The sequence below is a fragment of the Trifolium pratense genome, linkage group LG2 (genome assembly GCF_020283565.1).
Source record: "Trifolium pratense cultivar HEN17-A07 linkage group LG2, ARS_RC_1.1, whole genome shotgun sequence".
Classification (NCBI taxonomy): Eukaryota; Viridiplantae; Streptophyta; class Magnoliopsida; order Fabales; family Fabaceae; genus Trifolium; species Trifolium pratense.
The window spans coordinates 54,275,244-54,286,566 of NC_060060.1; the positions used below are offsets into that span (position 1 = coordinate 54,275,244).

Below are 11,323 nucleotides of genomic sequence, written 5' to 3' on the forward strand. Positions count from 1 at the left end.
GTTCGGAGTGAGTATCAATGTGTTCATTACCCGCCTCACCTCCGGTCTTTTAAAATCGGAAAAACCCAAATCCAAACTCAGTCAATTCAGTTTTTCTCGTCAAAATCGAGGCAAAGCGGGGGGACAGGTACCCACACGAGTATGAGTTATATTGTCATGAGTAAGTAAAATTTTCTACTTATGTACAAAAAAAAAAAAAAGTAAAATTTTCTACTCAAATCAAATTCAGATTTTACTAAATAATTCGTCTTAAATGAACTCGTTAATCTTTTAAATTCGACCAAAAATGTTTTTTTGCATCACTAATATCTGATTCACTTAACCGTCTAATTAATTCGGGAATCCCGTTGAGGCAATGTTTTTTTTTTTTTTTTTTGATAATTGGCAATGTTTTTTCTTTGAACATAAAAAGAAAGACAAATAAAGTTTAGGATTGAAACACATCTGGCTCGGATATTGCGGCAACCGCGTAAGAGAGCAATGCTGTGTCCGTAATCACTTATATATACTTCTGCCTGCGTGTGGTTTTCATTCTTTCTCTTTTCAAAAACGCCGTTCTCCTCTCAATTTTCTGTATTTTATTTTCTAACAAACAAACGAAACCCTTGTTTCCCTCTCAATCAAAAATCATCAAATTTCTCTCTATTCTGCAACAAATCAATCAAAGCAGCGTGAGAGGTAGAGAGAGAGAATAATGAACTGCGATTCCATTCACTGAGAAAGATCTGAGTTTTTTTGTGATCAATTTGACGCGCTTATGGGTGCTTCTGGTTCCAAACTTGAAAAGGCTCTCGGTGACAATTTCCCTGAAGGAGAACATTACTTTGGCCTTGAGAATTTTGGCAATACTTGTTATTGCAACAGCGTTTTGCAGGTTTATATCTATCTTACAACTTCTTTTACTTCCAGATTCAGATTTTCATTCGCTTATTTACAAAATAATCACTTTTTGTTACTTAATTTAATTGTTGATTTGATTAATTCTATGAATGTTTTTGTTTTGCTTAGTTTTTTAAGTGCTTCATTAAACAATGATTATTAGGATGAGTTTATTTGACATTGATTCTGATACCTAATTATCACGTGATACATTCTTAATGATAACATTTCCTCAATGATTTTGTTGCATTTGAGTAAGCAATTTGATTTCATTGACTAAAAAAACGGTTTGCCAATTTTTATTTTATATTATACTTTTTAGTATTGTATGTATCAAATATTCAAATGTGAATGTGAATACTTGTTTGTTGTTTTGCCCTGGTCTGATCAATAACTGGCAAAACTAGTTTTTAGTTCTAACTATTGGAGAGGATACTAGAATCAAAATATCTAGACAATGATCACCGAATTTGTTAAACTAGCTTTGTAGAGTAATTTTAATTTCAACCCTAAAGAATTGTGTTTTTGGATACCATCAGTATGTTGAGCTATGAAGCACGGACACCGGACACGACACTGACCTTGACACGTCGACACCGGTAATAATCTGAGAAAATAACATAATTCAATGTAATCATATGTGTCGGTGTCAGACACTGCGTGTCCAACACCGTGACACACCTAGTCCGAGGAGTGTCCGTGCTTTGTTGAGTATGTTAGTTTATATACCTTCTAATCGATTATGTGTGTTTTTGGTTGCTAACACTTAATTATTAATTTTTTACCTCACATTCTACAGGCTCTATACTTCTGTGTTCCATTTCGAGAACAATTGCTACAGTATTATGGAAAAAACAAAAACACAACAGATGCAGAGGAAAATCTTTTGACTTGCTTAGCTGAACTATTTTCGCAGGTAACAAATCTACATTTAGAAAAACTAGAAAAACACTTGATTGCACGAGACCTCTTCATATTTGTTTGATTAAATCATGATTTATCATTGTAGAATTTATACTGGTTTCATTGTTTGTAAATAAGGTACATGATGTTGATGTTAGATACTTACATGGATGAAGCAACCCAGTCCACCAAATTAGTAACTTATTAACCGCACTCAGACCCATTAATTTTTATCACAGATATTATATTATGTAAAACCGTTGTAAGAATGCCAGACAGGTTTGCCCTTGTGACCATCCAAATATAGAATAGGGTGATTTGCAAATTCTATCCAAGTAACGTACATTCCTTTAGATCCAGTTCTCTAGGCCATCTCCGTATGTTGTTTATCGTTATGATTTAGACACCCACTTTAATAGTGAAAATGTCACACTGGAGCTTGGCGAAGACCCATTATTCATTCTTTACGTGACTGTTGAAACCTTTTCTCTCTAAGTTGTTACTAAGGAAATTTCATACCCTATTATTGTATTTGTGAAGTTTATCAAAACATGACTAGCTACTTGTTTTGTAGGGCCTAAAATCTGTTTCCTTAGTTACATTTATGTTCCTCTTTGTCAGCTGTTGTGTTTTGTTCTTTTTGTTTCTGTTGTACAAGGGCTTTGCAGGCAGTAGTAATTGCATGGCTCTCTAAATCTTTGATGAACTATACTACATCTCTTATTTTTCTCTTGAAAAATTGCTTCAAAGTATATGTGATGTGTTTTTTAATTTTGTTGTGTCTATTTTCCCATCTGTGCTTTTCCTTCTGAGAGATAAGAAATTGGCCGAGGTGATTGCATGCTTGCCTAAATATGATCGTTGTATGTTTATTTTGTATATTTTCAACATTCTGAAAATATCTTGCTTCAGATGTCCAGTTAATGTACTCACGCCTGCTTGTTTATTACTTTCACGGTTTTGAATTACCATGTTACTTCCTTTGATATAGATAAGCTCCCAGAAGAGGAAAACAGGTGTAATTGCTCCCAAACGATTTGTACAGAGGTTGAAAAAACAGAATGAACTCTTCCGTAGCTATATGCACCAGGTACTTGTTTAATCTGACATGAATGAGCACAAAAGTAAAAGGTGTGATTGTTTTGTAAATTATCAACTTTCCTTTGAGAGCAATGCATAGAATATTACTCCCTCCGTCCTAAATCTCTGGTCCTTTTAAGTATGGACACATATTAAGATACAATATAATAGACTTAACAATTTTACGCATAATTCACTTAATGAAAGAAACATTCATTTAATGCATATGATTTTGCTTTTGTAAGGGTACAAAAGGAAAAATATCATTAATTTTGTCTTGATTTTCTAAAAGAACCAAATTTTTGGGACAAAACTAAAATGCTATAAGAACCAAAAATCGGGGACGGAGAGAGTAGTTTGTACTCGTGCACAGTATAAAGATAGGTGATGTACTTAGTTGCTTCTCAGTTGCAATTGGTTTTAATATGAAACTTAGCTATAAATATGCTTGCAAGGCTTAGTCTAGGGTGGGCAAGTGAAACAGGTCTCCCACTGTGGGAGAGTCATTTTAGCCATTAGATAGGTGATGTTCCACAGATCTACGATGCACCCTCAACCTTACCAATCTCTTTTATCTCTCCTCCGTTCATCTCTGCTACTTCCCTTGAGTTCAAATTAACAAATTAAGCCAAGAGGAATTGAAAAATTAAACACAGCCAGCAAATAATTGAAAAATAAAACACAGCCAGCAAAACATGATGGTTTATAGGAGATAGGTAGTACAAAGTTAACAAGGTGCAGTGTGATTGAGAAGGGAGACTTTTGTGGTAAAAAAACTCATGTTAAATTACGCTATGACAAATAGTTGTAGAAAAAGAACCAAGAGTTCTGAAGAAAGAAGAGTGAAGAAGAAAAAGATCCATAGCTCATAAAAAAAACAAGGAAAAGTCCATTACTCCATTAGATTATTTTTTATTTAATAGTATGATTATGAAGCTATAGTCCCTGTAACATTTGTATCCTATATTTCTAAGCCTATTTTCCTGACATTAGATTTACAAGACTTGGATTTTGTGATATACTCATACCTTAAAAACTGAATCAATTGAATAGTAATCTCCAAAGCCTAGGATCCACGATTTTTAAGACCTATAGGATTTGACCCATCAAAAAGTTCATCAAACTGTTACAAATCATCAAAAAAATTAAACATTAGAAATGAAAACTATAGTTCTTAAACTTTTAATGTAAAATAACTACAAGCCCTTTTAATTCAGCACCCATCATCACAGCTCCTTGAGCAGAAATCAGTTCATACACAACTCCAAAAGCATATACATCTATTTTGGAAGATACACTACCATATACATATCTACAACATAATTGCAAATGCCCATTAAGTCTATCCTGTGTTAAAACTTCAATAGGATTATGCATAGTAAGCTATGCAGCAATAGTATATCAAAGAGATCACAATGATTCACTCTGACTTCCAGTGGTTTGGGATAATACCAAACATAATAAACGAAAAAGTGAAACATCAAATTTGAAAACCCAAATACAATAATATTCGATCTCAACCATACATCACCAAAATTTTAAAATCAAAGAATGCCACTGTCACTGTCATATACCATATAATTCATACCTTCTCGTGGAGAGCATTAAGAGCATCAGTGATCATGGGATACCCAACACAAATGTAGGCACAAAGTGACTCCCCACTGTATCAAACAGAAGCTCAATACAAGCTGACTTGTGATGAGCATAGCAACTGTACCAAAATTCAAACACCAGAATCGAACCACCCTGCTACTGCCTTGTAGGAACAGATCGTAGACACAAATGCTATTAGAAATAAACCAGGATAAAGGCAAATCAGTAGCAGAAAATTAAACCAGAAAAGAGAGGACATAGAGCCTAAAATCAACTAATATCAAGAATATCTCTCTCCAGAAAATTAAGTTGTACAATATGAGGTAACCAAGTTGCCGAAAATTCTTCATCTTAGGAAGAGAAATGATTTATTTCTTACAAACTTCAGCACCCAAAAACTTCAACACCAGCTCGTACACTATCGAAGAACAATTATTCAGCTCGAATACATAGACATATAAGTAAAACTTGACCAATTATATCTCAATGATATCATATTCTTGCCCAAGCTTACAGAGAAGAATCAACAAACATGGATGCAGAACATGATGGTTCATGTGTGTACTCATTAATTTGTTCACAAGATGATACACTATAACAAATAGTTGATAAAAAAAACACAAGAAAAAGAAAGAAGAGTAAAATAGTTATCCAAACCAAGTCAATGATCAGAAGATCATAGTTACAAAGAGTGCACCACAAAGTTGTTCCAATTTTTTGCACTGTAAGATTATAGGTCAAAAACTTAAGGCTAAACTTTTCAGTTATATAACCACCAACCCTCACCGCACATCAATAGGCTTACCAAGAAGACAGGACACTAAAACAACATAAAGAACAGATGAAAGAGTGTACAAACTTGATTGCTAGATACTACACAAAACATTATTAATGTTTTAAAACACACTACACTGTAATAAACAGCTACACATATATGAAGTACTAGAAAGATATTAAGTTGGTAATATGAATTTGAAATTATCTGATTAATGTTACGGATGCATTCAATAATATATTCAGATAGAGTAACCAACTTGATTAACATTTGCAATTATATGGATCATTCTAGAATATTGATAATATATGAAAAGTTAAAAATGCTACAATTTTTCAGCACCTCCAACTCATAAGATCCCACACTGGATATGTCACATTCTTTTCACTTTCAAACCTAGTGACTGCAATCTGTTCACTTTCAATTAACCTATTGCCCTAAAGAAAGAGAGAGCCGAGAAAATTGCATATTTATTATGGGAGAAGACAAGAAAAAAGTTAAGTACCTTAGTCACTTTCTTTATAGATGGTCTTGATGTGTTACCTGGATTAGCACACCAAAGTCCAATCCATAAAGGGAAAATGGGAAATACATTTGAAGAATGTAATTCCCTTATATGTTAAAGCTTGTCAAGTGAAATGCATGCAACCAATTAAACTAAAATACAAACAATGTCAATGTATTTATTTTTGTAACTATCAGGGCATGATGTAATTATACTATGTATAAATAACACATAAGGATCCTTCATTCAAGGCTTCGTTTCTAACAGGAGCACAACAACCCGCGAAATATTTGAAGAGCTTTGTGAAAATATATGGGAAAAATCTTTGTTACCGTTGAAAGAGTTGCTCGAGCATTCAGGCTTGTCAACAGATCAAATATACGCGGTGGGAACAAAGACAACACACACACACACACGCATATATATGTAAAAAAAAAAAAACCAATTGTATCCCAAGGATGAATGAAAAAGTATGTGCTAAACCCAGCCCAAGCTTTTGAGAAGAATAGAGAAGCATGGAAGCAAAAATTTTCACACCTAAGTTCAGATCGCCAAATTAATTTCACATTTTAATTTCACATATCTCTTTGCCTCTGCATATCTCACTCATCTCTCGTCCAGAAAATTTAAGGATATCATATGCAAATGCAAAAACAAAAAGGGTTCAAAATAACGACGACGTATATACAACCGCTGGTTCGTCGGAATCCCAGTCTCAGAACAAGCGCCGTTGTACACCAAATTTGAAAACATCAAATTTATTCCTTTCTTTTCTTAGAAACATAAAATATTTATTAAAACTACTTTGAGAATAAATTGAGAATAAAAAATGCTCTTACAAAGGGCTGCATAGCAGCAGAAAAAACAATACAACTAAAGCCTAGAAAGAACAACCAAGGCCACAAGGAAAAAGAAAAACGCAGGGTCAGCATAACAAGTAACAACACCGCACCCTCCCCAGTGAGCCTATCATTCTTGGATGATAAACCTCCTACAATAGAAGGATCTATAGTCACATGAATGAATTGGAAAACATGCAAATCCAACCATCAACAAATCGAACATTACATTCTAAAGAAAATAAAGAAAAAAGTATATCAATTTTGAGCAAGCTTTTAACTTTGTTGAACCTGATGATATGCTTTTGTGGGTTGCAAAACAACCTAGAAGAATTGCTTAAAAAGGTTTTGAAACAAGTGAATGAAACAAAAAAATTGTGTTTGTTACTAGAAAATTAACATCAATTAACGGTGAAATAAAAGAGAAGAGGCTGAAAATTGAGAAGAAGCCAAGAAGGGGTGTTTCACGGTGACAAAGGGGCATTTTGCGGCGACAAAGTGGCGGTGAAAAATTATATTTTTTTAGTAATGAAAATATACAATTTAATAGAGAGGTGGATATGGCACAGCCAAGTCTACAATACACCCACTTTCCCAAGGTGGGAGACATGTGTGGCTTACCCACCCTAGAAGGCGCCTTCTTGCAAAGTCACATTTTTTTTTGGTTTGCAATGAGCTGGGGATTGAACCCAAGACCTATAGCGTACTACCCGAATCCCTCACCACTAGTTCAAACCTAGTGGCTTGCAAAGTCACATTTTTTTAAACAGGTAGATCATTGATAGAAACCAGAATTTTAGGCACAATGAAAAAGAATTATTTTTGAAATATAGGTGAATACAATGGAGGTAAAACAGAAAACGAAGGGAATAACCAGAGTTCTATGAACTCCTACCAGAGCTAAGCTCCTAATCTAGAGAGAACTTTTCTCCTAACAAACTCATAACAACTTTTTTCCTTTTTCACTCACCTCTCTATCGTTTCTTTTATAACCAAAGACTCCCTAAAACTTAGGGAGAGAGCTAACTAACCCATACTCCCTAGTAACTAAATAACCAAAGACTCCCTAAAACTTAGGGATCGAGCTAACTAACTCAGTGCTCTATCAATCATTGTGGTGGCATCTGAGTTACTGTTGTTGTATCACTGGGTCTCTGTGTCACACCTAATAGCAAAATGGTTTTGAGCCTATAGTTAAATATGATACCAGGTTAGGATGACGATCCGTTAGCTGAGCGGTCAATAGAAAATAAATTCTTTTTAAACTACATTTCATAAGATGGAAAACTGTTGCTTATAAAAAAAAATAAGATGGGAAACTGTTGATGTGCGATGAGGGTGTATTGACCCTCTATAGGATGAGTATATTAAGATCTCTCTACCTGGAACATGTGTAGGAAGGGATTTTTATTGACTAGTATTATATTATATGCCTTTCAGGATATGCAATCTTTTAAAACCTGTGTTTCCTTAACGCATTCAGTGAGAGGTTGAATAATGAATCTTCTTAGTTTAAACAAGGTTGTTGCATATATCTATTTGTTTACTAGTTGTCTCCTTCCTCATCTGAGTTACTTCAAAGTGAATGTCATTCCTGATTTTCAAATGTGTTTGTTGTATGATGTCTGTTGTTAATGTATTTCTTTAAAAAAAAAAAGTATGAAGATTAAAAAGCAACAGTCATCATGAATCTTCTCATTTCTGGCAGGATGCCCACGAATTCTTGAACTATTTGTTAAACGAACTTGTTGACATTCTGGAGAAAGAGGCCCAGGTTGCAAAAGACGATCAAGAGACATTACTACCTTCTGAGAAGATTGCAAATGGACCAAAGAAGAATGGTTTAGCTAATGGTGCTAAAAAAGAGCCGCCTTTAGCTACTTGGGTGCACAAAAATTTTCAGGTGATACGGCAATTCAATGTTTCTATTTTAGCGTGTTGCTTGCAGCAAAGCTTGTGGAGTTACCATAAACTGGGAACTTGTTATTTGTTCAATCCATTCTATTATTGGGGGGGGTCACTGCACTTACACTCCAGAATGATCACAAAAATAATATTTTTAAATTTTCATTTTGAATCTCATTATTGTAAATTGCTTTCATCAGGGAATACTTACCAATGAGACAAGGTGCTTGCAATGCGAAACAGTAACTGCTAGGGATGAAACATTTTTCGACTTGAGTCTTGATATTGAACAAAACAGTTCAATTACAAGCTGTTTGAAAAATTTCAGTTCGACTGAGACATTGAATGCCGAAGACAAATTTTTTTGTGACAAGTGCTGCAGGTATATAACATTTATTCTTGGACATGAATTTTAAAATTACCTGAATAATGTTTTTTTTTTTTTTGAAAACTTGGTATCCGGCCTTAGGACCGACTAATCCAAAGGGACCAATCCCACCGCCCACTTGTTGGGGCCCATTTAAAGCCAGAGTTTTTTTGCTCTATATGGACTTAGCCCACTGAAATTGGCACCAGGGGAAATCGAACCTGAGACCTTGAGAGGAGCATACTCCAAGGACCCAAGCCAACACCACTAGACCAACCCTAAGTGGGTTAAAATTACCTGAATATTATTTTTGTGGCATCAGTGGAAGGTAGTCTACTTCATGAGTACTATTGTGATGGAAAGGGCCAGTTCAACCGTTTTCAATTGTTTTTGTAGCTGACCTATTTTACTGCTTTTAGTATTAAGAGGGCTGTTTTATGATGAAACAAATATGCCAATGGCTGTTAGGAACCCAAAATTTCAGAGAAATAGAAAAGTATTATTAATGATCAAAAGAGAAATATTACAGAGATTGAATCCCTATAATCCCCAGAGCTAAGCTCCTCAGAGAAGAGATAGTTCTCTCTCTGCCAAAACTTTCGGTTCCTAACTGCAAAGATACTGAATAATTCCTCTTCCCCTTACCTCACTATATATACTACTAAGAGGCATAACAAACTTGGCAACTCAGCACCCTATCTCACTCACTAATTACTCATAAAACCTCACTATACTCTTTATTACAATAATAGCCCTTTTCCTATATCACTCATACTTGGTCTCTATCATGAAACAAATATGCCAATGGCTTCATTATTATTTATTAATTGTTGCAATTTGTCATGTCATTTTAATTGAAAATTGATTGCTGTTTATGTTTATTTACTAGTTATATAATGTTTTCTGGATTTAGGGTTTATTTCCTAACATGAATGTGACTTTGGGCGACAGAAAAAGTTGGGATACGGAGATTATCTAATGAAATCTACTAAAGATTACTATAAATTTATACCAAAAAAGTATATACTATACATCTATAATCAAAATTACACGTTAGGGCACTATAAAAAAAAAAGCAGACAGAGTGCCCGTCTGGACGCTTGTTTTAATTGAAAATAGATTGCTGTTTATGTTTATTTACTAGTTATATAATGTTTTCTGGGTTTATGGTTTTGACCGTGTGATGAGCAGGAAGAACCTTGACAGGTTTACATTCCATTGATCGACATTTTTTTCATTTATTACCTGAAAGGGTTATGATGGTCATGTCAATGTATAATCTATAAAAATATGCATGTACGCATCATGTACGCATCTATTTTGCTTTTCATGTTCTATTAATAACTAAGATGCAAACTTTCTTGTGATATTAGCTTGCAAGAAGCTCAGAAGAGGATGAAGATAAAGAGACCGCCCCGTGTCTTAGTCATTCATCTTAAGCGATTTAAGTACATGGAACAGCTGGGCCGCTACAAGAAGCTGTCATACCGTGTGGTCTTTCCCCTTGAACTCAGATTGAGTGATACAGACGAAGAAGCAGATATTGAGTATTCTCTATTTGCAGTAGTTGTCCATGTTGGGAGTGGACCCAACCACGGGCATTATGTTTGCCTTGTAAAAAACCATAACCACTGGTTATGTTTTGATGACGAAACTGTCGAGGCAGTTGATGAATCTTCTGTTCAGACATTCTTTGGGTCAACACAAGACTTCAACAATAATACAGACCATGGTTACATTTTGTTCTATGAGAGCATTAACAGAAACTAGACAGAGGAGAACCTTACAAGTTTTAGGTACTTTAATCTTTTGGGCTTGAGTTTTTCATCTATTCGATTATAAACTATTTTCTTTTGACCATTTTCCCGAATTCAAACTGCTTGAGGTGTTATACCTCAACAGAGGATGCGGTTGTGAAAATGTCTACTAGATGGTTGGCATGTACAGTTGATAGTGAAAGCACTGCTACTTTTTTTTTTTTACTTTTCACTAACAGATACAACAATATACATGCTGGGAAAATTTGACCGAACGATCTGTTCATAGTGTTAACTATCAAATGTTCAAATAGTTAGAAACACAATGCAATGGTAGTTCTTTTTCTACATTTTGTTTTATAAGAGCTTGTTGGCGAATGCATGATCATCAAAAAGCATTCATTAAGGACTAAGGTTATACTAATGATTAATGTATCAACAAATGTTTGTAACCATTATGCTATTAAAATCTTGTATAAAGTAGAGAAGATCAGACAAATAAGCATTCTACATTTTTTTCTTTTCTTTTTCGCTCATTAAAACATCCTCATACGTATCTTTAAACAAACATCTCCCCTTTTTTTGGTATTTCAAAACACCTCTCACATTTCTTTTGTGAGGATCAAATCTCACATGACTCTGAAAATCCTAATCTCTCACATCACCAAAACTTGATATTACATTATATTTTATATTAATTCATTTTTAAAAATAATA

General features: G+C 34.3%; 1 protein-coding gene across 1 annotated transcript; it reads left to right on the forward strand.

The window, feature by feature from the left end:
• The first annotated feature begins 402 nt into the window (after positions 1 to 402).
• Positions 403 to 10,954, forward strand: LOC123909125 (ubiquitin carboxyl-terminal hydrolase 4-like). Its single transcript, XM_045959895.1, has 6 exons — positions 403 to 874; positions 1,679 to 1,795; positions 2,774 to 2,872; positions 8,286 to 8,480; positions 8,683 to 8,864; positions 10,223 to 10,954. Exons 1-6 carry the CDS (start codon positions 758 to 760, stop codon positions 10,617 to 10,619), a joined length of 1,107 nt encoding a protein of 368 aa, XP_045815851.1. The 5' UTR covers positions 403 to 757; the 3' UTR covers positions 10,620 to 10,954.
• The last annotated feature ends 369 nt before the right edge of the window (positions 10,955 to 11,323 follow it).

What these genes read in the sequence shown, in the direction of transcription:
- LOC123909125 (XM_045959895.1), top strand. Translation starts at nt 758, where the DNA reads ATGGGTGCTTCTGGTTCCAAACTTGAAAAGGCTCTCGGTGACAATTTC. An exon ending in TAGCTGAACTATTTTCGCAG is followed by an intron (nt 1,796 to 2,773) that starts GTAACAAATCTA and finishes CCTTTGATATAG; the next exon opens with ATAAGCTCCCAGAAGAGGAA. An exon ending in TCCGTAGCTATATGCACCAG is followed by an intron (nt 2,873 to 8,285) that starts GTACTTGTTTAA and finishes CATTTCTGGCAG; the next exon opens with GATGCCCACGAATTCTTGAA.